Consider the following 25,602-nt stretch of genomic DNA (forward strand, 5'->3'; position numbering starts at 1 on the left):
TTCCTCTTCCATTTTTGGGTTCGTCTTTACCCTGAGAAAAGACACAATTCTCAACTTCAAATCCGTACATTCCATGCACGGGGAACTTTATCTCGACTCCTAAATAGAGATACGCCTACGTCTAACACACGTTGCCGGTTTAGTCTTTCACCGATTGAAAAAGACACCGGAAATCCAGTCTGGGGAATTTTATCCCGAAGCCTAAGAAGGGATAAGTCAGCGCCTAACATGCGTTGCCGGTTAGTCCTTAACCGTAAAAAGGACAAAAGCCCACATATTCAACATTGTGGCAGGTTGTTATTAATAACACCATAATCCGTGCTTCACACGCATGGGGAATTTTATCCTGAATCCTGAGTAAGGGTAAGCAAACGCCTAACACGCGTTGCCGGTTTAGTCCTTCACCGATTGAAGAAGACACCAGAATTTTAGTCTGGACTCTTTTATCCTGAATCCTAAGTAAGGATGAGTCAGCGCCTAATACGTGTTACCGGGTAGTCTATTCCCGTGACAAAGACAAAGTCTACGTATTCAATATCGTAGCATCAAGTCTAAGGGAATTCATTCCTTTAGCACAACGTCACATGCAGAACAGACTTAAAACAATCCGCATGTAAGCCCGATTCAAACGGTAATCGGTAAGAGCACGTCAAATCCGTTGAGGACTGAGGATTTGCCAAAAATCCTAAGTCAACGTCTGATACACGTCGCTGTTTAGTCTTTTCACAGGAGAAAGACGAAGTCTACATATTCAATATCGTAGCACTAAAATGGTAAACTCTTTTAGCTTAACGTCACATACAGAACGGACTTAAACAATCCGTATGCTAGCCCGACTCAAACGGTAGTCGGTAAAGGCTCATCAAACCCGTTGATGGCTGAGGATTTGCCAAAAATTCTATAAATGCGAGTCATTGACGCATCAGCTCCGTTAGTTGGTCTCTTGACTCGATTATCCAACAACATTAAGATAAGATCCACACATGCAGATGAATTAGCTTTAACAGTTGGTCCTGCAGCCTCGATACTTGGGACCACCATGCTCCAATTATTAGACCCTAGAGGGGGGGGGGTGATTAAGGTCTTATGCTAATCTAATCCGATTATATGCCAATAAAAACTAATTAACAAGTTATCCTAGCAAGTATGAAATATAACAACTATATAAGCTAGGATAAGCAATATGAACAATGAGATATATCCTATATGATGAATATATATATGCAAGGATATATAAACTAACATAAGATGATATATCCTATCAAAGAGATATACAATATGATATATGTATATGCAAGGTTATAAAACTAACACAAGGGGTAAACAATATGAACTAGATAGTGGATCATATAAATAATGATCTAATGACAATGGCGACAAGAAAATATAAACACAAGTATAAATAAACACCAAAGCACTCTCAAACACAAGATATGATCACGGGAGTTCGGACCTTCCGTCCTACGTCTCCGCTCCCCACTCCCGGGGAGAAATCCACTATCACAACCGGGTTTTCTACGTTCACCCGAATAACGTTTACACCTTACAGTGTCGGTTTTTAACGCTCACCGAACAACGTCACTCCTCACACTCAGTTTTCTAGTTCACCGAAAACATCACAACACACTCGGTTTTCTAGCTCACCGAAAACCTTACAATCTCACAATGTAACAAATATAAATTTGTTCTCTACAATAGATGAGAACTCAATTAAGCACAACTCAATGTTACAATCTCTCACAACCCTAATATACTATGTATGCAAATACAATAAGCTCAAATGGGTGTGTGTAACAATGAGATAATATAATCAATGATATGAAATACAATAGTAGAAATGCTAGGAAATAGAGTTAAGGAAACTTCTCTATAAACACAAAGAGAGGATGATGAAATGTTGAAGATGAACTCTTCAATAGTTGATGTAAACTCCTCTTTGTAACAGCAAACCCAAAACAAATTTAAACCAAAACTAAACAAGCTTAAACCATTGTTTAAAACCTTGTTTAAAAAAACTTCTTAGATACTTGAAAGAGAACAGCAATGGGGTATTTATACCCACTCAAAATCTCAGCCAAAAACCCCAAACCAAATGACAAAAACAGCCCCAGCAACGGTAACAAAAATAGCCGTTGGAAAGAGAACTGACAGAGCGGCGGTCGACCGAAAATATTCGCGGTCGACCGCGAACGCGATTCAGATCCCAAACTCAGAAAACAGACAGAGACTTATTCGGTCGACCGGTGCGGTCGACCGATGGAAATTTCAAGCTCTCGGTTGACCGTAGCGGTCGACCGACAAACTCTCTGTTGCCCACTGCCGACTGAACATATGAGCGGTCGACCGATGCGGTCGACCAAAATCTGATACACAGTAAAATAGGTTTTAAAATCTGATTGTTAAAAATAACAAATGAAGTCCAAAAATTATGAAACTTTGGGAAATGTATATAAACATGTAAATGAACATGTTACAAAAAGAATTTTCCAAATTGCATTTCCCATTTGTGAAAAATCATCATTTTGCAAAAATAGTCCAAAACACAAAAAAGTAAACATGTGAATTTTGACATTTAGGCTAAACCATGTTTTAAAACTTTGCACAATGATTATATAAACTTAATAAAATATATATATGATTATTGTTAAGTCCAAAAACTAAGAATACAGAATTTTCATAAAATTGCATATTCTATGCAATGATTTCAAAAACACAATAGTAAACATGAAAACTCAAAAACTATGTATGTATATATATAACTATATATATGCATAGAAACCAAAACTTATGTATATAAACACACATAATATAAAATCTAAACTAGATTACCCAAGCTAGATCTTGATCTTCAATAAGCTCGACTTGATACACTTGTGGATGAAGCTGAACTTGGATCTTGAACTTGAATTGCATAAGCTTCACCTACTATTCCGCCAACCTCCATTTGATATGGTCGTTAAAGCTCTATTCCATCCATCCTCCAACATGTTGTTTGCCTAGAATAAATAAGAAAACACAAATACTAAACAAACAATATTAGTGGTAAATTGTTTGTTAAACATCATCAAAACAAGAAGGCCAACACCAATACCTTAAGAGCTTAAACTGTGTATACTCCAGTAAACGTACGAGTATAAACTGTGTCAACGTCGGGTGGTCAACGCATAACCCTAGGTCAACGCCAGTCAACACGTTACGACCCAAAGTCAACACCGAGCAATCCGTAATCCTAGGTTAACGCCGGTCAACGCGTAATCCTAGGTCAACGCCAGTCAACGCGTTACGATGAAAAAGTCAACGTACAACGATCTAAACCCTAAGGTTAACGCCAGTCAACGCGTTGCGATGAAAAAGTCAACGTACAATGATCTAAACCCTAGGTTAACACCGGTCAACGCGTAACCCTAGGTCAACGCCAGTCAACGCGTTGCGACCAAAAGTCAACGGCCGGTGATCCGAAACCCTAGGTCAACGCCAATCAACGCATTGCGATTCGAAACCCTAAGGTTAACGCTGGTCAACGCGTAACCCTAGGTCAACGCCAGTCAACGCGTTGCAACAAAAAGGTAACGTATGGTGATTTAAACCCTAAGGTCAACGTCAGTCAACGCGTAACCCTAGGTCAACACCAGCCAACGCGTTGCAACAAAAAGTCAACGTATGGCGATTTAAACCCTAAGGTCAACGCGTGACCCTAGGTTAACGCCAGTCAACGCGTTACGATGAAAAAGTCAACGTATGGCGATTTAAACCCTAAGGTTAATGCCGGTCAACGTGTAATCCTAGGTCAACGCCAGTCAACGCGTTGCAACCAAAAGTTAACGTGCGACGTTCAAAACCCTAAGGTCAATGCCGGTCAACGCGTAACCCTAGGTCAACGACAGTCAACACGTTGCAACCAAAAGTCAATGTGCGGCGTTCAAAACCCTAAAGTCAATGCCGGTCAACGCGTAACCAACGCGTAACCCTAGGTCAACGTTAGTCAACGCGTTGCGACCAAAAGTCAATATCAGGCGATCCGAAACCCTGGGTCAACACTGGTCAACGCGTAACTCTAGGTCAACGCCAATCAATGCGTTGCAATGAAAGAGCCGATGCGACGGAAATAGTCAGTTCTAAGTCAATTCAATGATACGAGCCAAACTCAACTCACCAGTTGTAGACTCGAGACTCCGACGACGGCCAGGCGATAAACGCAGCGCCGGAAGGACTTCAGCTATTCGTCAAAGCATCGAATAGACTGAAAATCGAAGGAGCCAAGAGTTGAAGCTAATTAAAGGTCCTTTACACTAATCAAGGCTGGACCAATCACATCCAAAGTATTCCAGCCTCTTCTATAAAAGAAACGAGTCTGGAACGCTTTGGAGGGGGTATCTGTAGGCATCGAAAATTGCCTGTAGATCTCCGTGAGCAGCTCAAAGCTAAGAGAAGATGAGGAACTTCACTATCCAAGTCACAGAAGCTTGATTGACATCGATGAACGCTTGAAGTGCATCGACGAACTACGTGAAGTAATGAAATTTCAGAATAAAGAAGACACGAACTGATCGGGAGTCCCGCGTCGCTTACAAAAGATGAAATGATGCTCCTATCCTAGATTAATCCATAATGATCTAATCATCAGAGCTTATAGAACTCCTCGTCATCTTTCCAACGCACTTTGAATCACTCAAATCAGAGTTCGGACGAAGAAATTACGGCGGAAACGGACGAATGTGTGGACAAAAGCGTCTCAGCCTGAGTTGAGACACCCCGAGGTGTCTCGGCACAAGCGAGAAACCCCAGGGTGTCTCCAGCCCCAAAAATGGGTCGTTACGCGGTTTTAACCGCCCGGATGTCCTTGGAGCCTATAAATACAGCACCAGGACCCTTATTTTTTTTAGATCTGGAATTTGAGAGAATTGGCGAAGCCCTGCCGGACTGAAGACTGAAGATACACGAATTTCAGAGAGGAGGAGGAGAGATCGGATCGAGTTTGTCGGTATAAAGAAGAGGAGCTCGTCAGATCTGCAGTTATCCGGGTCCGTTCCTTAAGATTATCCCGTTGCGATAATCTTAAGAAGAGCAATTATCTCGCCGTTGCCGAGATAAGCGCTACAGTTTCTTGATTCCTTCGTGAATCAACGAAGCTCTGCCCAATTTTTCAGCAATCAGATTTGATCGACGGTGGTCCACGGATATCAACATCTCAGTCACATGCCAAGATCCCATGCAAGCAGCGAGCGATAGACACCCCTTGCGTTTGTTTGAAGAGAGTTGTATTTTTTTTATTGTGTAAGAAAGTCTTATAAAAAGACTAATTTTACTTTGAATCTGTAATCGATAAACGTGTAATAGATTCAGTAATGAAGAAATCAACTTTCACCGCAAACACTTAGTCTTCGTGCGAGTCCGAGTCTCGTCCTCGATCCGAATGAACCTCTTCAAATCAGACAGAGTCATCTATCTTTTCCTTCTTCGAATATCAGTGGAGAATGACATCCAAGATGGAGGAAGCTTGTTGACAATTGCACCAGAGATGAAGGTTTGACAAAGATTAATCTTTTCATCATTCAGCTTCATAACAAGCTTTTCAAGTTCTTTAACTTGAGGCAAAACTTCAGTGTCATCTTCAAACTTCAAGTCCAGAAACTTATCAATGAGGTGAGATTTGGACAGCTTCTCATCATCCTTGTACTGGTCCTCCAGAGCATTCCCGATTTTCTTTGCAGAAGGCTTGTTAGTGTAAGTATCTGCCAAATGATCGACTAGGTAGTTAAAAAGATAACTCTTGCAGAAGTGATCATCTCTAGCCCAAGAGACTTCAGATTCAGAATCTTCTTCAGAGTCAGGTTTCTCCTCAGAAACCACATAGTATATTTTCAGGAGTTGCATCCTGAAGATTACTTTCCGACGCCATGCATTGAAGTTGGAACCGTTAAAGTTCTCTAACTTAAGACAGTCCACTCCAAGAGTCCTCGTAGGATCCATGGTAGATCAAAATAATGCTTTAAGATTGTTGGCGTTTGTGGTTAAATCTGGAATAATACAGATATATAATAGTAAAAACTGAACAGAAAACTGAAGTACAGTAATTTAAAATTATTCAACTCAGCTGCTGTGCGTTTGTAAAACGCTATGCTTTAAGCATTATTTGGCCTACTCCAGTGCAAGGATCCCAAGGCCAAATTGCTTCCAGGAACAGCAGTCCAGTACTCTGGTGTGCACCGACCCTAGTACTGTCAAGATCTTCTCAATCTATAAGGTAAAGATCTCCTCGATCTATCAGGCAAAGATCTCCTCGATCTATAAGACCTTCTCGGTCTAGGCATTGTTCTTACGAGCACTAGCTATTTTACAATATATATATCTGTATATATTGATTGTTGTTTTTGGAATGAATTTCCTTAAGGATTTGAGGTCTATTTATAGCGTTTGAAAAAATACTATGAACTAATAATATAATATATTTTACTATGCATGTGGGCCCATGTCCAAAATTTTCTTCAGTGGGGCCCACCACTTTTGAAAAATTAAAGAAAACATGGGTGGCTAAACTTTAGGTAGCAGCCCATGAGGTTTCTAACTTTGATTAAAAAATTAATATCCCAATAGTAAGACCCCGCTAACCCCTAGCTACTTAAGCCCACTCAAGCCACATAGGACGCATGTGACGAGTCATGTGGCCTGATCTCGTCAGAATTTTGGCTCCAGTCAAAAAATAGGACTACTTGTCACTGTGTTTCAAAAAAATGTACATTGTTGTTGCCGAAGTAAGAAAATATACCAGCTTAACACATATGATCAACGAAATATATCAATCTGGTAATATACCTAAATTGAAATGGATGAACACAATGGATGAAGATAGAAGTTTCCTTTTCTTCTATAGATAGATATTAAAGGAGATAGTCTAACTATAATAATTTTATCAAATTTAATAGCTAACTGAGAAATTTGCAAAACATCTAAAAACCTCTCAGTCGTTTCTTGATACTTGGGGGCTGTTTGGTTGGTTAAAAAAATAGAAATCTATTATGGAAACCTATTTTTTATAATAGGTTCATTTCTTTTGTTTGGTTCACCTCCTAAAAGTAAGAAAAGAGAAGAGATGAGATGAGTTGACATCATCTTATTAGAGGATGTGACACAATTTTAAGGAAACCCATTTCATGATTTTTTTTTTGAGGAAATGAGTGGAAAACAAGTTTTAGTGATATCTTTATCTTATTTCTTTTTCTTTGATTCTAGGAAATCAACCAAACAACCCCTAATTCGAATTTTATGGAAAGTAGTAAAGTCATTATCTGACTTCTTTACTTATTTTATTTGGATTATACTCATACTCAATGATCAATAAAGGAAATACTTTACTTGTTCTATAGTTGATCTTGTAATTTTGGATCTAAAAATAATTTCAATGTGTTCGATGCATATGACTATCCTCTGGAGCCAAGAAGCCCAATTTAGGCTACGTTGAGAAAGTATCCAGCGGATCGGATTTATCAGATACATAGTTTTCAAATGATGAGAACCTTTGATCAGTGCAAAGTGAAAACATATTTGAAAATAAGGATATCGAGTCAAGGGTTCTCCTCTTTGAGAGCACCACTTATTATGTATGTGAGATTCAAACTATAAAATTTTGTTCCCCCTTTCAAGTGATTTATATGTACTTGGAATCTGTCATGTACGTGTTAATGGTGGGGGATAGAATGAAACATGTGATGTAAAACATTAATGACATAGAGGCTACTTCGGTATCTACCATGAGAGTGGTATTTAACTCCAGTGTCAGCAAACTAAAGCTGAAGATATATAACTAATTACTTTTACTTATATATTTTTTGTTTCGTGCTTTAGGTAAAAAATAATGATGAAAAGCTATTAAACTTGATTTTTTATCTTCCTCAAAATTGTTCTGATTGGATAATTCTTACCTATTTTCTTGCAATTGTTATTGCACGCAAGTAAATAGATAAGAACTATCCATGCAGTATGATCTGCATGAAGTGCATCCAGCGAAAATCCTAGCACAGGCTCAAGCATGAGATCATTGAAAGTGGAGGAGAGGTTTAGAGTTCTGAGCAAAAGCATGAGATCATTGAAAGTGGAGGAAAGGTTTTAGAGTTCTGAGCAAAATGTAATTTACCTTAAGACGGTAAGTTCGCTGGTAGTTATGGGGTACATAAACATCGATCTCTTGGGTTCATTGAATCAAATCAATAAGCATGTATCATATTTAATTCCATTGATCAAATCAGTATATAGTCTAGTGATATTTTTGTTGACCCATGAACCAGCAACAGTCTAGGCTTTGGATCCAAATTAATTAACTCAAAGAGATTAATTTTTAGAATTTTTATTACAGCTCCAAATCTTTGTTAATTCAGACCCTTAAATTTCATATTTCTAAGTTAGACCTCCAAATCTTCACATTTGTTTGAAATGAGGATCTCATTTAAAAAAAGTTAGTATATTGGGAGTGCAAATTAGAATATATATGAGGGCACTAATAAGCCAACCTAATGAACTCTTTTGGGATCTAATTTAGCAATATGAAGATTTGGTGGTCCAATCTTGAATTAACTAAGATTTTATAAGTCAAGAGTGATTAATGTCTGGTTAATTGCTGGTTCAAAAATATCCTTTTGAAACTCATATACGGTCATGAATCTACTAATAATTGTCGTTAATTTGGATCGAAAGTCAGGTTTAAATGTCAACAACGGATCGTGCTCAATTGAAGGTTATGCTCACAAATACAAAATGATCATATTAAGGATTCTTTGATGCGCGATAGTGTGAGTACATATATATATCATATAAGAAACAATTGCGAAGATCAGATTATTTGAGCTGGTATATTCTACCACTTCAACTCTCATTAATGTTCCCGTGCACGAAGTTGTGATCTTGGATAAGAAGTTGTAGGATAGCTTTTCTAGTACATGAACCTTCTCTAATCTGAGCAGTCTATGTACTCTCTACCCACGTGGCCTTATTACTCCAATTGCTTGGCTTTTCCAAATGCCACAGGCCCACAGGATCCTCTTCATCATAGATTGTAGAGGATGGCTACCACTTATCAATAATCCCTTTTTTTTACTCTATAGACTACATGTATCATATTAATTAAATAAATTATATAAAAACCCACTTAGTTGTGGGGCTCATTGTTGTGTTAACCAATCACATTCATCCACTTAGGCGTTCTCTACAATTTAGGATGTAGAGATTTGGATGTAGAAAATCTCTTCAAGTGATACAAAATTCTTCTCTACCCACTTGTCTTTTTTTTTGTTAATCAAGATAATATGTTGAATGTTGAATATAAAACTATAATGTTAAACTATCACTTTGGAGCTTTTTGATACAATGATAACATCATTTGACAATATTGTATCATAGTAACCTATATTCGAATCTTGTTAGCCACAGATTCAAAGGCACATTTAAAAAATTATATCACTATATGAACCTAGTTGTACAACCTAAAAGAACCCTTGGCATGCCAAACCATTTGAAGTATAAAACTATAACCCTCACCCCCTCACTCCTCACCCATAACTTTGTAGTTTGGCTCACTAACAAATTTCTTTCCAATATAAATAACTTCTTCTCTCTTGCCTATCTCTATACTCCACTCCCTCTCTTTACTCACTCAATACTTTGAAGATGAGTGGGGGGCCTCTAAAATATTCTCAGAGGAGGAGAAAGATAAGGAGATATTTGATGCTAAGTAAATTCATGAAACTGAAGAAGCTCGTCCCTGGTTGTCGCAACGTAGACGTTGATGTGTTGCTTGAGAGAACCAAGGAGCATATTTGCTTGCTTGAGTTACAACTGGCACTTCTTAAAACTCTCTCAAATCTCAATGGCATTTGGTGAATTAATGTTTCCCTTAATTCTTGTTGTTGATCGAAGAAGATCTACGCATGGTAAGACTAAGTTATTAATGCAATGTTAAGTAAGCGTGAGATTCATTATTCTCTTGGTTAGTGTTTCTCTCTTGACACTATACTGGGCGGGTGTTTTTGTTCTTCATTCCTATACTTTTCTTTTGATCATTTATGATTGGATGAAACTAGCTAGTTGATGAAATTGCATGCAAGTAACGGGTTGAGGACTCTTGCTTTGTATAAATCTTGTGAACACAACTTAGAAATGTTGATTTGGTCTCACAAGTACATGAGATGGGATTTAATCCCACAATGGAAAGAAATATTGGATTAACATGTGGTTAAATATGTTCGGATTAATTACCACACAATTAAGGATTCAATTTTATTGTGTCAACTTGTTCTCTTAAGAAGGTTTCTGCTAAACAATTAATCATGAACTTGTTAAAAGATCCTTCCAACATGTTATCATAAAATGAACTAGCATTTTCTTGAACATAATCTTTAGGTTAATATATGGTTAAATTTGTTTGGATTAATTATCACACAATTAAGGATTGAATTGTTTCGTGCCAAACTTGTTCTCTTAAGAAGGTTTCTGCTAAACAATTAATCATGAACTTTGTTAAAAGATCCTTCCAACAGCTAGCATTTTCTTGAACCTAATCTTTTGTGTGCATTACAATAATATTTAGAATTTTGATATTTTAAATTAAGTCCCTCAAATCTTCATATTTTGAAATTAGAGCCACAAATCTTCACATTTTGAAATTAGTCCCCAAACCTTTTAAATCATTTGAAATTAGTCTCTCTAATCAGAGGCTAATTGAAATTAATCCCAAATGTTTTAACATTTTTTGTTTTACTAGCAATTATACCCTTATGCATCCTAACTTGAACCTTTAAAAGAGTTCAATGGAGCACATATTGGGGGAGCCGATCTTGAACTTGATTTTGGAGGAGTTGGGTACTGATTTTAGTTAATTTGGAAATTACTCATTTCTAACTAACCATTAACCCAATCATGATTAACAATTTAGATGGTAAAGTGTAATAGAGGGACTAATTTCAAAACACTTAAAGCATCGGGGCTGGGACTAATTTCAAAATATAAAGATTTGAGGGATTATGCAAAATATCAAGATTCGGGGGCTAATTTCAAAGTGTAAAGATTTGAGGGATTAATTCAAAACATGTTGATTTGGGGGACTAATTTCGAACAGTAACACGAAATATTTGGGGGACCAATATCGAAAAAAACCCAAAGCATTTTTCGTAGAATTATTCTTCATGATTTTCTCCAAAAATTCTCAAACCCACGCGTCCCGCTTACAGAGAGCTCGAAGAAAGGAACTCAAATGATAAATTAAAGAAAGGGGGGAAAAACTAATTCCGCAAATTAGGGTATCAGAAATCAAAGGGAAAAAAAAATTTAGAAGAAGATGGAGAAAGGAGTGAAGAAGAGGAGGGCAACGAGCAAAAGAAAGAAAAGACGAGGGTTTGTAAAGGCGGTAGCGGAGTACCTGTTGTCGGATTCCTACATGTACGCCCCTCTCATCGATTCCCCGTCGAAGGTTTCGGATCCGGGTCCCCATCCGCTAACTCCGACTACCCAAATCCACTCTCCCCCCTCAAACGCCGGTCAGTTTCCTCAATTATGTTTTTTTTTTTTTTTTGAGTTTTTTGTGTTTTGTAGTTTAAAGAAAAGAATCCCCAGATGGTCTTTAGTTTTCGCTAATGTCAGTTTTCCAGAAATTAACAGGTGAGCATGCACGATTAACAGAGTATTTGTTCATGAACGAGGCCTAAAAATATGTGAAATTATACGAGTCTATATGCTATTTAAGTAATTAAACATACTGTAATTAATTAGATTTTGGGGACATATCATGAAGAGCTAGCAATATCAGCAACACAAGCTTATACTATCCGCAACTGCACTGAGTTGTTGTTCCATTGAAGGAAGGCTCCTAAACCGCATAGAGTTTTTAAGTTCTAAATAGTTGTAGCGGTGGTTTTATTTTCAGGCTTGAACCTGTGTGCGCAAGTTATCGGATTTGGACTTGATCACCGAACACAGTCATGTGCCATAATCGGCCTTGAACTTCGGCCTTGAATTTTATTTCATTTGGCTGTAAGTTATATTCTTGGAATCATGATGATTGCAGGTGGTATAAAAACTTAGTGGATGCTACTAAGCATGGTGTGTTCAAAACAAGAAAGAAAAACAATTTCATTCGTCTGTGTCGTTTGCGTCGTTGGTATGAAGCCCAGGTCCTAACCTATTGTCTTAAGGTTATAGAGTTGGGTTTGAAATAAGAATTGTGTCTTTAGTTTTGAAATGTTAGTTGATAGTGTAATTTGGAAAATTAGGAGAAGTAAAATGTAAAATTTTAGAAAAAAAAAAGAAAAAAAAAGTCACTTCCTGGAGGCTTAAATAGAAAACATGTGTATGTAAACAAGAACAAGAACACAGCAGCAGCACCACAAACAACAACACAATAAATAAAATGTGCCTTATTATTTAGAAGAGAGAATAATTGGCTTTATATAGTCCATTTCCTTGTGAAAATTTTATTTTTTAGAAATATATTGTAGCGTGACTCAACAAATACTGTAAAAATCTCAATATTCCCGCAAGGAGAAGAAATGACAGCGAAATTTCACTAACAAAAAATGTAAGCAGAAACTCTGGAAGAATTGAGCAACCTTGTTCAGTGTTTTCAATTCTAGGTTGTTCAAATAATCGAGTATTTTATGAGAACAGATATAGACTAAGTACATATCATGTCCCTATCACATGAATGGTCAACATCCTATTAGTTGTCCAAGGACCTCGTAGGTCAAATCTTCAACCGTTGTAGCAGCGGGGGACATCATAGACACGAATACAATATTATATAAACACTGTAGAGACAGAGAACAACACATAATGATTTAATATGGTTAGGTCAGTATGACCTACGTCCATAGACGAGAACATCAGAGAAACTCACTAATCACAAAAGAGAAGATTATAAAGAAAATCACTCTCTAATCTTACCATATAATCATAAAAAAACTCTCTTTGTCTCTCTCTCTTCTCTCGAACTCCTCTCTTTCTTTTTCTCTATCTCGATGTTCACTCTTCACCCCTCACTCTCCATTTTATAATACCAAATTTTTGTGTGAAAGGGACAACATATTAGCTGTAATAGGTGGGCTAGGGAAGTAATAGTAGGGCTAACTACATAATTTTTGTTTACGTTTCTTCATACGATCGTAATAATGTTGGATTTTGGTGGCGCCGTCATGTTAGACTTTTGATAGCGCTACAAAATTGGACTTTGAACATTCAAATCACTTTCACATTAGCAATAATAAAGCGTTGTTAGAATGGCAAAGTCAGGTCACTTCTGTTAAGATGCATTCTTATCCTTATCTCATCATAATGTCTGAGTCTTACGAATGCATAAAATGCGTGTGCAGTGATTAGTTCTTTGCCATGTTGGCACTTGAAGGCGCTACATCATTGTCTCGTTGTCCTAGACAATGTCCTATAGGATACCTAGAGCTCTGTGTAGCATTCTAATTGTTATGTTCTATCTGTAGAGCTATTGTATTATTATCCACTTTGTGTAGACATCTACTATGTTTACATAGTGTAGTAGGAAGCATAATGTATGCAATGGTCTGCACCCGTCTAGATATTTCACATGCAATCAGTGTTGTGAGTCAGTATATGTATAAGCCTGAAAGTTCATTGGCAGGCTGTGAAGTAGATACTTAGATATTTGAGAGGATCTGTTAATATTGATTTATTTTTTGACAGGAACACAAATCCAGAGTGCAGAATACTTGGCTATTCTGATTCAGATTATGAGGGTGATTTGAATAAGTGACTATCTCTGATAGGTTATGTATTCACTCTTTCACGTAGTGCCATAAGTAGGAAGGCGACTCTACAGTTGACGGTTGTTTTGTTTAGTACATAAGCAGAGTATATGACAGTAACAAAAACAGTGAAAGAAACTATTTGGTTAAGAGGTCTGGTTGAAGACCCAACTTACACCAAGGTGTTAGTATGATGTTTTATGATAATCAGAGTATTGTACATTTGATAAAGCATCAGATGTATCATAAAAGAACCAAACATATAGATGTTAGATTTAATTTTATAAAAGAAATTAAAGTCATCAAGAATGAAAAAATGGATACTACAGATAAATCGAGAGATATGATGACGAAGCTCATACCTTAGCACAAGTTTGAGCATTGCCTCGAATTGCTTGGAGTTCAACACAGCGGAAGTTAAGCTCGTGGGCTTTTGGCGTGACAGTAAGAGTGAAGAGAAGAATTATCTCATTTAAATCAAGTTGGGTATTTGTGAAAATGACTTGAATGTCCAAAGTCTAATCCTCCAGTGCTATTAAAAGTCTAACATGATGGCACCACCTAAATTTAGCATTGCAGCTGTATAAAGAAATGTAAAAGGCTATGTAGATAGTCCTACTATTACTTTCCTAGCCTACTTATTACAACTAATATGTTGTTCTTTTCACACAAAAATTAGCATTATAAAATGAGGAGTGACGGATGAAAAGTGAGCATCAGGACAGAGAAAAAGAAAGAGATGAGTTAGAAAGAAGAGAGAGAGAGTGTTATGTTCTTTTTTTGTGTGATTCTCTGGTGAGATTAGAGAGTAGTCTCATTTATAATTTTTTCTTTTGTGATTAGTAAATTTCTCTGCTGTTTATGCTCCTGGACATGGATCATACTGATCGAATCACGTTAAATCTTGTGTATTGTTCTCTGTCTTTACTGTGTTTATATAGTATTGTGTTATTATCCATTTTATATAGACATCTTCTGTATCTGTGAAGTCCCGCTGTTGTAATAAATTACTATAAGAGCTGCAGTGTTATTCTAGTGGACTTCAAGATGTCTTCTATAAAGTATAAAATGCAGAAGTTTGACAGGAGAAACAGTTTCAGTTTATGGAGAGTTAAATGAGGGCTCTCCTAGTGCAACAAGAATTGTTCATAGTCTTGTCTGGGAAGGACAAGTTGCGGAATTCATACCCGATGATGAGAAAGAAGAGCTGGAGATGAAAGCGTATAGCGCCATACAGTTTTGTTTGACTGATGAGGTCCTGCGGGAGGTTGCTAATGAAGATACCGCCGCTGGTTTGTGACTCAACTTTAAGAGCTTGTACATGACGAAACCTCTTATGAACAAGCTTTATTTGAAACAACCTCTTTCACCCTTCGTGTAAAGGACGGTACGCTAATTAAAGACCACCTAGATGAACTTAACATTATTCTTATGGACTCAAAGAATATTGATGTTAAATTTGAGGAAGAAGATCAAGCCCTTCTTTTGTTATGTTCATTACCTCACTCTTTTGAGAATTTTTTCAGTAGTATGTTGTTTAGTAAATATATACTTTTTTAGTGGATGTCAAATCAGACTTACATTTAAAAGAATTAAGACAGAAAGATTCTGTAGTAGGAGGTGAGAATCAAACTAAAGGCTTGTTCGTCTGTGGTTGTTCTGAAAAAGGTGTTGGTGGTAGAGGTAAATCTACAAACATGTCCATATCAAAGTCAAGGTCAAGAAAAAATGTTGAATGTTATTACTGTCACAAATTTGGGTATGTAAAACCTAATTGTCGAGCGCTCAAAGCAAAAGACAATTCTCAATCAAAATCTTGCGAAGTGAAACCTTCAATTGCCATTGTCATTGAAGAGTTTTCCAGTTCATATGAAGTTCTTTTAGTTTGTGTTGATACTCATTCACAAGACGAGAGGGTTTTTGATTCGGGTTGTGCTTACGATATGTGTCCTCATAGGAATTGATTTGTTACATATCAGCTATGATGGTGTAATGTCTTGTTGAGAAATAACATGCCTTGCGAGACTATTGGAATTGGATCAATTAAAATTAGAATACATGATGATATTGTTAGAACATTGAGCAATTTCAGACATATAATAGAGTTAAAGAAGAATCACATTTCTTTAGGCACCATTGACTCCAATGGTTTTAAGTTTTCAGCTGAAGGTAGAGTTTTGAGAGTTAATAGTAAATGCTCTCTTATTGTTATGAAAGAAAAAAAGATGAATATCCTCTATATTCTTGAAGGTAGTACAGTGACAAGTGCTACAACAATGTCATCCTGAGAGGATTCAAATTCTGATACTACACATTCATGACATATGCGATTAGGGCAAATGAGTGGGAGGACTAGATGTGTTGAGCAAACAAGGTCTACTTTGTAGTAAAAAACCAGCAAATTAGACTTTTGTGAGCATTGTTTTTTCGGCAAACACCATTAAGTCTCGTTTAGTACCGGTGTTCATAGAACCAAATGTATTTTAGATTATATCCATTCAGATATTTAGGGTCCCTCTCAGGTTTTATCGAAAGGTTGAGCTCGTTTTTCGCTAACGTTAATTGATGATTATTCTAGAAAAACTTGGGTGTATCCTTTGAAGCATTAGAGTGATGTATTTGCAATCTTTAAGCAATAACATGTTATGATTGAGAAGTAAACAGGAAAGAAAGTGAAGCACATCAGAACCGATAATGAGATGAAGTTTTGTTTTATAGAATTTGATTAGTTCTGCAAAAATAAAGGTATTGTGCATCATCATATAGTTCGGCATACATCACAACAAAATGGAGTTGCAGAAAAAATGTGCACTTTTAGGGAGCTCGGTGCATGCTCTCTAATGCCGGTTTGTCAAAAGATTTTTAGACCGAGGCAATCAATACAATTTGCTATTTAATAAATAGATCTTTTATAGCAATTGATTTTAAGACTCTAGAAGAAGTATGGTCTGGTGCTCTTGTTAATTACTCTCATTTAAGAATATTTAGTTGCTTTGCTTATTTTTATGTTAATGATAGTAAGCTTGAAGCTAGAGCGAAGCATCCTTTCTAAGGGTATGCTATTGAGGTGAAGAGATAGATTGTGGTGTTTTGATCCTAATTCATCTAGTTTATTATTAGTAATGATGTTACTTTTGATGAGAAATCTATGCTACACCCGAGAAAGGAATTTGTTGCTAATAGTGGAGGTATTGAAAAGGAGTCTAACGAGTGGATGGAGTTAGAGAACTCTGCTTCAAAGGGAGTGCTCAAGCATGCTCTTGTTGAACAAGTTGATACTGCCGAAGGTCAACTTTAGATGCTGATATACAACAAGAGCAATAATATAATATTACTATCGGAAGAATAAAAAAGCAGATATGACCTCCTCAATGTTATGCAGACATGGTTGCTTATGTTTTGAGCATAGCAGAATCGATTGAGATTCTAGAGCCTTCTATCTACAAGGAAGCTATTAGTAGCAGTGAGGCTGCAGGTTGGACTGTTATGATGACTGAAGAGACGGAGTCTCTTCACAAGAACCAGATATAGGAGTTAGTTAAGCCACTAAGAGGACAAAAAGTCGTTGGTTGCAAACATGTGTTCAAGAAGAAAAAAGAAACCTCGAATACAAATCTTAGATACAAGACACGTTTGGTAGCTAAAGGTTATAGTCAGACCGAATGTGTGGACTTTAATGAAGTATTTTCTCCAATTATAAAACATACTTTAATTCGTGTGTTGCTTGCTATGGTTGCTCACTTTGATTTAGAACTTGAACAAATTGATGTAAAAATGGCTTTCTACATGGTGAGCTTGAGGAGCAGATCTTTATACATCAGGCAAATGAGTTCTTTGTTGAAGCTAAAGAAGATCGTGTGTGTAAGTTAAAGAAATCGCTTTATGGGTTGAAGCAGTATTTAAGATGGTAGTATTTGAGATTTGACACTTTTATGTTTGAGCATGGTTAGCTTAGGAGTAAATATGTTAGTTGTGTTTATCATAAAAGACACAATAATAGTTCTGTTGTATACTTGCTTTTGTATGTTGACGACATGTTGATTGCAGCTAAAGGCATGTCAGATATTAACGAGTTAAAATCTCAGCTCAAGCATGAGTTCGGGATGAAAGATCTGGGAGCAACGAAGAAGATTTTGGGGATGGATATTTACAGGAACAAACCACAGAAGAAATACATTAAGAAGGTGTTGGAGATATTTGACACGCTTGATGCCAAACTTGTGAAGACTCCACTTGCTACTTATTTTCATCTTTCAGCAGATTTGTTACCTTAGACTGAAGAGGAGCAGTACATGTCTTGTGTTTCTTATGCCAGTGCAGTAAAAACATTATGTATGCTATGGTTTGCACCCGTCCAGATATTTCACATGTAATCAGTGTTGTGAGTCGGTATATAAATAAGCCCGGAAAGGTCCATTAGCAGACTGTGAAATAGATACTTATATATTTGAGAGGATATGCTGATATTGATTTATATTTTTTAGCAGGAGCTTGTAGAATACTTGGCTATTCTGATTCAGATTATGCGGGTGATTTAGATAAGAGACGATCCCTGACAGCCACAAGTTATGTATTTACTCTTTCAGATAGTGTCATTAGTTGGAAATCGACTCTACATTTGATAGTTATTTTGTCTACTACAGAGACATTATATAGTGGTAACAGAAATAGTGAAATAAACTATTTGGTTGAGAGGCCTCGCTAAAGATCTCAACTTACATCAAGGTGTTACTACGGTATTTTGTGATAGTCAGAGTGTTATATATTTGACAAAGCATCAGATGTATCATGAAAGAACCAAATATAAAGATGTCATGTATCATTTTATCGGTGAAATTAAAGTCATTAAGATTGAGAAAATTAGTATTGTAGATGACCCGGTGGATATGATAACGAAGCTCGTACCTTCGTACAAGTTCGAGCATTGCATTAAATTGTTTAGAGTTCAAGATAGCGGAGGTTAAGGCCGTTAGGGGCTTCTGGCAAGACGGCAAGAGTGAAAAGAAGAATTATCACATTCAAGTCAATGTGGGTCAATGTGGAGATTTGTGAAAGTAGCTTGAATGTCCAAAGTCCAATCCTACAACGCTATCAAAAGTCTAATATGATGGCGCCACCAAAATCTAACATTGCGGCTGTATGAAGAAATGTAAACAAAGGCTACATAGATATCCCTCCTATTGCTTTCCTAGCCCATCTTATACAACTAATATATTGTCCCTTTCACACATAAATTTGGCATTATGAAATGGTGAGTGAGTGATGAAGAGTGAGCATCGTGACAGAGAAAAAAAGGAGTTAGAGAGAAGAGAGAGAGGCATAGAGAGTTATTTTCTTTGTATGATTTTCTGGTGAGATTAGAGTGATCCCTTTTGTAATTTTTTCTTTTGTGATTAGTGAACTCGGCTGTTGTCGCCCGTGGACGTAGCTCATACTGATCGAACCACATTAAATCTTTGTGTGTTGTTCTCTATTTCTATTGTGTTTATGCAGTATTGTGCTGTTATCCACTTTGCATAGACACCTTCTGTGCCTGTGAAGTCCCCCGTTACAGCGTCCCCTGTTTGCTGAAACGGGGGATTTTACAGACACAAAAAGTGTCTATACAAAGCAATAATAACACATACTATGTAAACACAATAGATATAGAGAAAAACACGCAAGAATTTAACGTGGTTCGATCAGTATGACATATGTTCACGGGCGAACATAGCACAGAAATTACTAATTACAAAAGAGAAGATTATAAAAGAGACCACTTTCTAATATCACTAGAGAATCCCATAAATAAAGAACATAACTCTCTTTGTCTCTCACTTCTTTCTAACTCCTCTCTTTTTCTCTGTCCCGATGCTCACTCTTCATCCCGCACTCCCCATTTTATAATGCCAAATTCTTATGTGAAAGGGACAACATATTTCTTGTAATAGGTGAGCTAGGAAAGTAATAGCAAGGCTATCTACATAGCTTTTGTTTACGTTTCTTCATGCAACCGCAATGTTGGATTTTGGTGACGCTGTCATATTAGACTTTTGATAGCACTGCAGGATTGTACTTTGGACATTCAAGTCACTTTCACATCATTAATGGTAAAGCGTTGTTGGAATGACAAAGTCAGGTCACTTGTGTTAACATAGATTCTTATCCTTATATCGTCACAATGTCGGAGTCTTACGTATGCGTATAACGCATGTGCCATGATTAATTTTTTGCTTTGTTGGCACTTGAAGGTGCTATATCATTGACTTGTTGTCCCATGGGATTGCTAGAGCTCTCTGTAGCATTCCAATTGTTATGTTCTATATGCAGAGCTACTGTTTGCTCGGTCGATTCTAATGTACAGTCAAGAGCCCATGCATGAAGATAACTTTGCATATTGACTTATTGTTTATGAACAATAATACCACTAGAAATAAATCCATGTTCTTCAGGCCTAGGTAAGGTCATAAAATTTTTGTTCGCCTTTGGAATGTCCTAGGTTTAGCCTACAAGCCTTTGCTCAAGAAAGGAAGTATGGGCATGCAGTTCGTGCGTGCATGTATGTGTGCGCGTGTGCAGGGTAAAAGTGGGTTTGTGTGTCACACCAGCCCACTTGGCTTGTGTGTGCTGATGTGTGAACACACTATTTGTTCTATTTTTCATTCAAATTCCTCAAGTAAACATTTATTATTAACCCCCCACAAAGAAACTCTATAACGTTGTTTTAAATATCGACTGATAAACGTATATTATCGGCGATTTATCGGTTTTGGGGGCCTTCCGCTATGATAAGTTTGATTTTAAATCGGTTATCATTTTGGATGTTTATCGACGATAATGCAGCGATAAAGTGAGTTATCAGCCAATATTGTCGCCTCAAAATATCGAAATTATTGGCCTTTGGTTTGGGTTTGGGTTTGCTCTTTGGATGTTCAAGAATTATAAACTATTTGTTACTTTCGGAACTTGATTGTTTGGTGATTAGCTTATGTTTGTTTATGAATATTGGCATAGCTCATAACTATTAAATCTCAACTTAGTAAGTTAGTTTATAATCCCGTGATTACACAATAATTATGTTTACGATTCTTCATTCTTTATGTTATCTTGTTATTTGCTTGTATGTTATTCCATTTTTACTAACTATGCACTCGAAGGGTTTCATCGTGCGATCAAGAAGCAAGTTTCTACCATTGATTAGTGAACCTAAACATGATTATTTACATTTTGATATGTTTATATTTCATTAAGTATGATTGAGTTACATTTTAGAATATTATATTATGTATATACGCCATCCGATAATATCACTCCGATAAATACTACTTATTCCTAATATATCCTTGATATCCGCTATCCGATATTGATTTTGACCGTCAGATAAATCCCCGATAACCGATATTTAAAACCTTGCTCTATAGTCAATATCCTAAAATCATGTGTCCATAATATCTCATTCCCAAATTAGAGCAACATTCATCTTCAACACATAATCTCCTTCACATAGAGAGGGTGGGGGGTGGGGGGACAATGTGTTTGTCCTCTTCTCCAAAAGCAACCCGTTCTCATACGAAAAATAATATTCTGTTCTTTATGTTCACTTCGTGCTCGATGTCTCCAAGAGGTCGTCTTCCTCAAACATTCTTCTCCTTCATTCAAGAAGAATGCCACCATTTGGTCTGGCGAATGCTTCATTTGTGCTCATTATGAATTCTCCGATGAAATTGATGGGCAAGAAAAAAAAACAAGGCTTTGAAACAGCATTCTGAAACATTGCGATCAACATTTAGTTCACATGTTATGCAACTGATGAGATCTTTGAGGGGGAAGGTTCATCCACCGTTTTTCTTTGCCTCACAAGTTATGGAGTTGGGATGCCATAGAAGTTATATGGATTGGCTCGGTGTAATTGAGATTTGTAGAGGGGAAAATGCGACATTTTAGAGATTCTCATTGCGTAGCTCCCTATTGGGAAGAGAGCACAATTTGTTAATTGGAACTGTTATGTAAGATATGAATTGGTACTTTAAAAACTATCAGTTGTGAATTGTTACTTAAAAAATTTATGATATGAATTATACCCTTTCTTTAAGGCATAGATATCCAGCATTGATAAGCTTGCAGCAAAAATTTAATTGGGGTTCTCAACTTCATATTTCGTTGAGGAACAAGGTTACATTTGTTTCTGGCAATTGATAAGACTTAAACGTTTGGCTGCGGTGGTTATTTGATACTTATTGGAAATGTAGAGGTTATCAACCAACATGATTATATGAATAGTTCAACACGAACTGTGATTATATGAATAGTTCATCCTTTTGGTGAACTCAATTGTATATACAATCGGTAAATTGGTAAACATAATGTCAATAATATGTCAGCTAAGTCCTCTTTGTGTGCTTGCTCACATAAATTGTATTTGTGATTATACAGGTACATCCGTGCATAGGGTGATCATAGTTCTCTTGTATAGATGTAATCTCTGGAAAGATAATATTGTTTAGTTGCTCTTTTTATGTTTTCTTAATATATATCTGAGTAATATCATATGACACTTATCTTGATCTGCTCAAGTCTGGCAAGTCTGGCAGTAGACACTGAATTTTTGCTGTTAATTCTTTATGTTTCAGGCAAAGAGGTCCCCGTGGTGCAGCTGCAGAGGCTGCTGGTTAAGTAAAGCATACGCAGTCCCTTGCTGTGGATGTGAGAACTGGTGTGTCCATAAACTTGACTATCTTTCCTAGATTGTACATTTTCTTTTTGTTTGCCATCCTTCGTTAGCTTCTGAACGATTTAATTGTTGTATAGATATTTTAAATAAACGATAACAATCTTTCAATCTATCATTTCATACATAGCATGTATCGTCTGAAGCTTGCTTGGGTTAGTGCTATTATATGACTAACTAGCCAAATGAGGGAGATAAAGGAGGCCTTTTCTGATGAATGTATATAAGCTCCTCTTTTTTATTGTATTAGGAAGATATCACAACCTGTAATTTATTAGATACATCACTATGATTAAAATATATGTATGATAGAATAATAACAAGGAATGTAACTGTTAAAGGGGAGATAAAGTTATTCCCTACCATAATAGACTTACACCAATGGCTGACGTTATGTTGTTACCACTTTACATTAGTTATTGATGATTGCATGTCCAAGAAGAAATCCCCATTGTATTTGCTGATGATCTCATATTACTTGGGGGAATGAAGAAAGATCGATTTCAGCAACATAAAGATGGAGAAGACTTATAAGAATTTTGGATTAACACAACTGAGAAGTAATATAACAGTGTTTGTCGGATGTTTATTACTCTCTTCTACTAGTTTCAATCAAATCATTCATCGAAATGGTAAAATATAGGAGGACCAATTTAGTTCATTGATCAAAGCATCATGGTTTAATCTCCTTGCATGTATATTTTCACTCGTGTCTTACCCGCCAAGTTGACCAGTGAAAGATGAAAAAACCTCTAAATTTCTAATCTGTGGCCTTCAAAGATCAAGAGACAAGAATTTTCCCAAGGAAGTTGATCCTCGTACGATAAAATAGAGTTTCAAGGAGTTTTTTTTAGAGTACTTATTAAGGGAAACAAAGCAACTTCCATCTCAATATTATTTGAGCCTCACAGGTTAGGACAGAAAGAAAGATTATAGTCTGGCCAGAAAAGGTACAAGGAAAACAATACAAGAAAATATTTTTATGATGGCTACAAGAAACTGGACCCAGTGTTTATATGCAAAAGTGAAAAAAATGAATTTCAATTTCGTCCATGACTCCACTGTAGCATATGCTATCAACAAAATAAAGATGAGAATATGAGATGTAATCTGATTTTAATACTCCTTTTAACTTTTGACGATCTAGAGTACCCTTATCTAGTTTTATATCCCTCCTTTGTATACGTTGTATATAAAGAGAAATCGGTGAACTACTCTAAAAGCACAAAAACATGCCATGGCTCAAAAATATTGCCACGTGCCCATCTGTCCTATCAGAAATTGGCATATGGTTATTTAATCATATCTTTAACTAAGAATCCTCATCAAATTAAATCTATCCTTAATTAGAAAATTCAAAGTTCTAATAATCAAAATGTTTCTTTCTAATTCTATCTTCACCTAAGAATCCTCATTAAATTAAAACTATCCATAATTCTAATAATTAAGGTTTTTGAGAAGAGAAAATTCCCCTACAAAATTCAAAAATTACAAACAATCTTCTAAGGTCAACAAAATTACAAACAACCTTTTAGAAATCTAAAATTCTAAATAGGCCCTCGAAAAAATCAAAAAATGCAAGAAAACCCTTTAGGATATAGAAACTACAAATAAACCTCAAAAAATCAAATATTATAAATAGCACCATAAAATTTTAAAAATTATAAACTCCCTCTTTTAAATCTAGAAATTATAACTATATCCTAAAATTACAACAGTCCTCTGAAAAGTTTATAATATACAAATAACCCCCCAAAATTTACAAACTGCCCCCGAGATTTTTACGAGCAACCCTTAATAGTTTAGAAAATTACAAATATCCCCTTGAAAATTTTACGAACCACCCTTTGAAAATTTATTAAACTTTTCCAATGAAACTTGCAAATATGAAACATCCTTCTAAAGATAACGAACAACTCCTTAAATTTTTACAACCAACCCATTGAGAGTTTCAAAAATTGCAAACACTCCAAAAAAAGAATTTACAAAAAAACCCCTGAAAGTTTTGAAAGTTACAAATAATCCCATAAAAATTTAACAAAACAACCCCCTTGAATACTTTACAACCACCCCTTGAAAGTTACAAAATATTACAACAAATGTCAAAACCTTGGAAAAGTTCAAGGAATCCCCTAACTGTTTCAAAAACACAAACATCTCCATGAATGTTTTAAAATTTACAAACAACACCCAATATTTTTTAAAACTACAAATGACTACCCAATCTAACATATTATATTATAATATTTATAATATATCATTGGTGTGGGAAGGCGTAAGGTGGGAGGTATAATGATCATGAGAAGTCTCATGTCTCTAATACTATGGGATGTTGAAACTTCTTATTACTCATTTTGGGAATTAGAGGAAAGGTCTAATCCCATTTGTGTCCTAATCCCAGGCTAACTGGATATGAGAGTTGATTGAAATCCCGGGATATTGAAATCCCACTCCCTTCCCCACAGGGAACCAAATGTTACATGTGTTCTTTTTTAATTAAATATCTTTCTACAAAATATCAAATATCAACTTATATCCTGCTTTTAGGTTTTATTTAGATTTATGAAGGAGAGATTGATGGTTAAGCTATCTAATTTTCAATTTCAAACTTAATATTTCTATGTAAAACTCTATTACTCAAACTATCTGCTTAAACTGACAAAACAAAATTCATTCTCTTCTTCTCATAACTTCATAAGCATTGGTACTCATTGTCTCTTTTTTCATAAGCAAATAACGTATTAGTTTGATATATAAACCAACAAACTAATAGGCCTCATCTATTTGAAAGCATCAACATATTATCTGTATTTTAACTACAATATATAGATCAACATATTTTGTGTATTTTAACTACAATATATAGAGACACCAATACAGGTATAGAAACTAAATAAAAAAATACAATTCATGATTCTGCACTAGTTAGTTGCATTGCCTTGTCACTTTTCTTGACTGTACTCAACCATATGCATTGAAGATACTGATAACTGTCATGACTCAACCAAGCTTCGCACAACTTGCATTCTCTTTTCACTAGTTATCAGTATAAATCTAGTAAAAGACACAGATGTATTCATTATCAGTGCTGATACATCTAAGTTGCATTCCTATGTGCCCATATGAAACTCAAGGTCAGAC

The 25,602-nt window shown here is 36.1% G+C and overlaps 1 protein-coding gene across 3 annotated transcripts; it reads left to right on the plus strand.

The window, feature by feature from the left end:
• On the plus strand, nucleotides 9,594-22,586 carry LOC109840510. 3 transcript variants are annotated; one of them, XR_002246938.1, is made up of 3 exons: nucleotides 9,594-9,920; nucleotides 11,217-11,522; nucleotides 22,364-22,586. XR_002246938.1 is itself a non-coding variant. In XM_020409179.1 (2 exons), the coding sequence occupies exons 1-2, from the start codon at nucleotides 11,324-11,326 to the stop codon at nucleotides 18,026-18,028; spliced, it is 426 nt and encodes a 141-aa protein (XP_020264768.1). In that variant the 5' UTR covers nucleotides 10,892-11,323; the 3' UTR covers nucleotides 18,029-18,334. The 3 variants fall into 3 exon arrangements, 1 of the variants encoding a protein (XP_020264768.1); XM_020409179.1 differs by lacking the exons at nucleotides 9,594-9,920; nucleotides 22,364-22,586 and adding an exon at nucleotides 17,802-18,334 and having other exon boundaries at nucleotides 10,892-11,522; XR_002246937.1 differs by lacking the exon at nucleotides 9,594-9,920 and having other exon boundaries at nucleotides 11,129-11,522.

This window comes from Asparagus officinalis, chromosome 5, assembly GCF_001876935.1.
Source record: "Asparagus officinalis chromosome 5, Aspof.V1, whole genome shotgun sequence".
In the NCBI taxonomy this organism is placed as follows: domain Eukaryota; kingdom Viridiplantae; phylum Streptophyta; class Magnoliopsida; order Asparagales; family Asparagaceae; genus Asparagus; species Asparagus officinalis.

What these genes read in the sequence shown, in the direction of transcription:
- LOC109840510 (XM_020409179.1), top strand. Translation starts at nt 11,324, where the DNA reads ATGGAGAAAGGAGTGAAGAAGAGGAGGGCAACGAGCAAAAGAAAGAAA. An exon ending in CTCTCCCCCCTCAAACGCCG is followed by an intron (nt 11,523 to 17,801) that starts GTCAGTTTCCTC and finishes TGTTGATTGCAG; the next exon opens with CTAAAGGCATGTCAGATATT.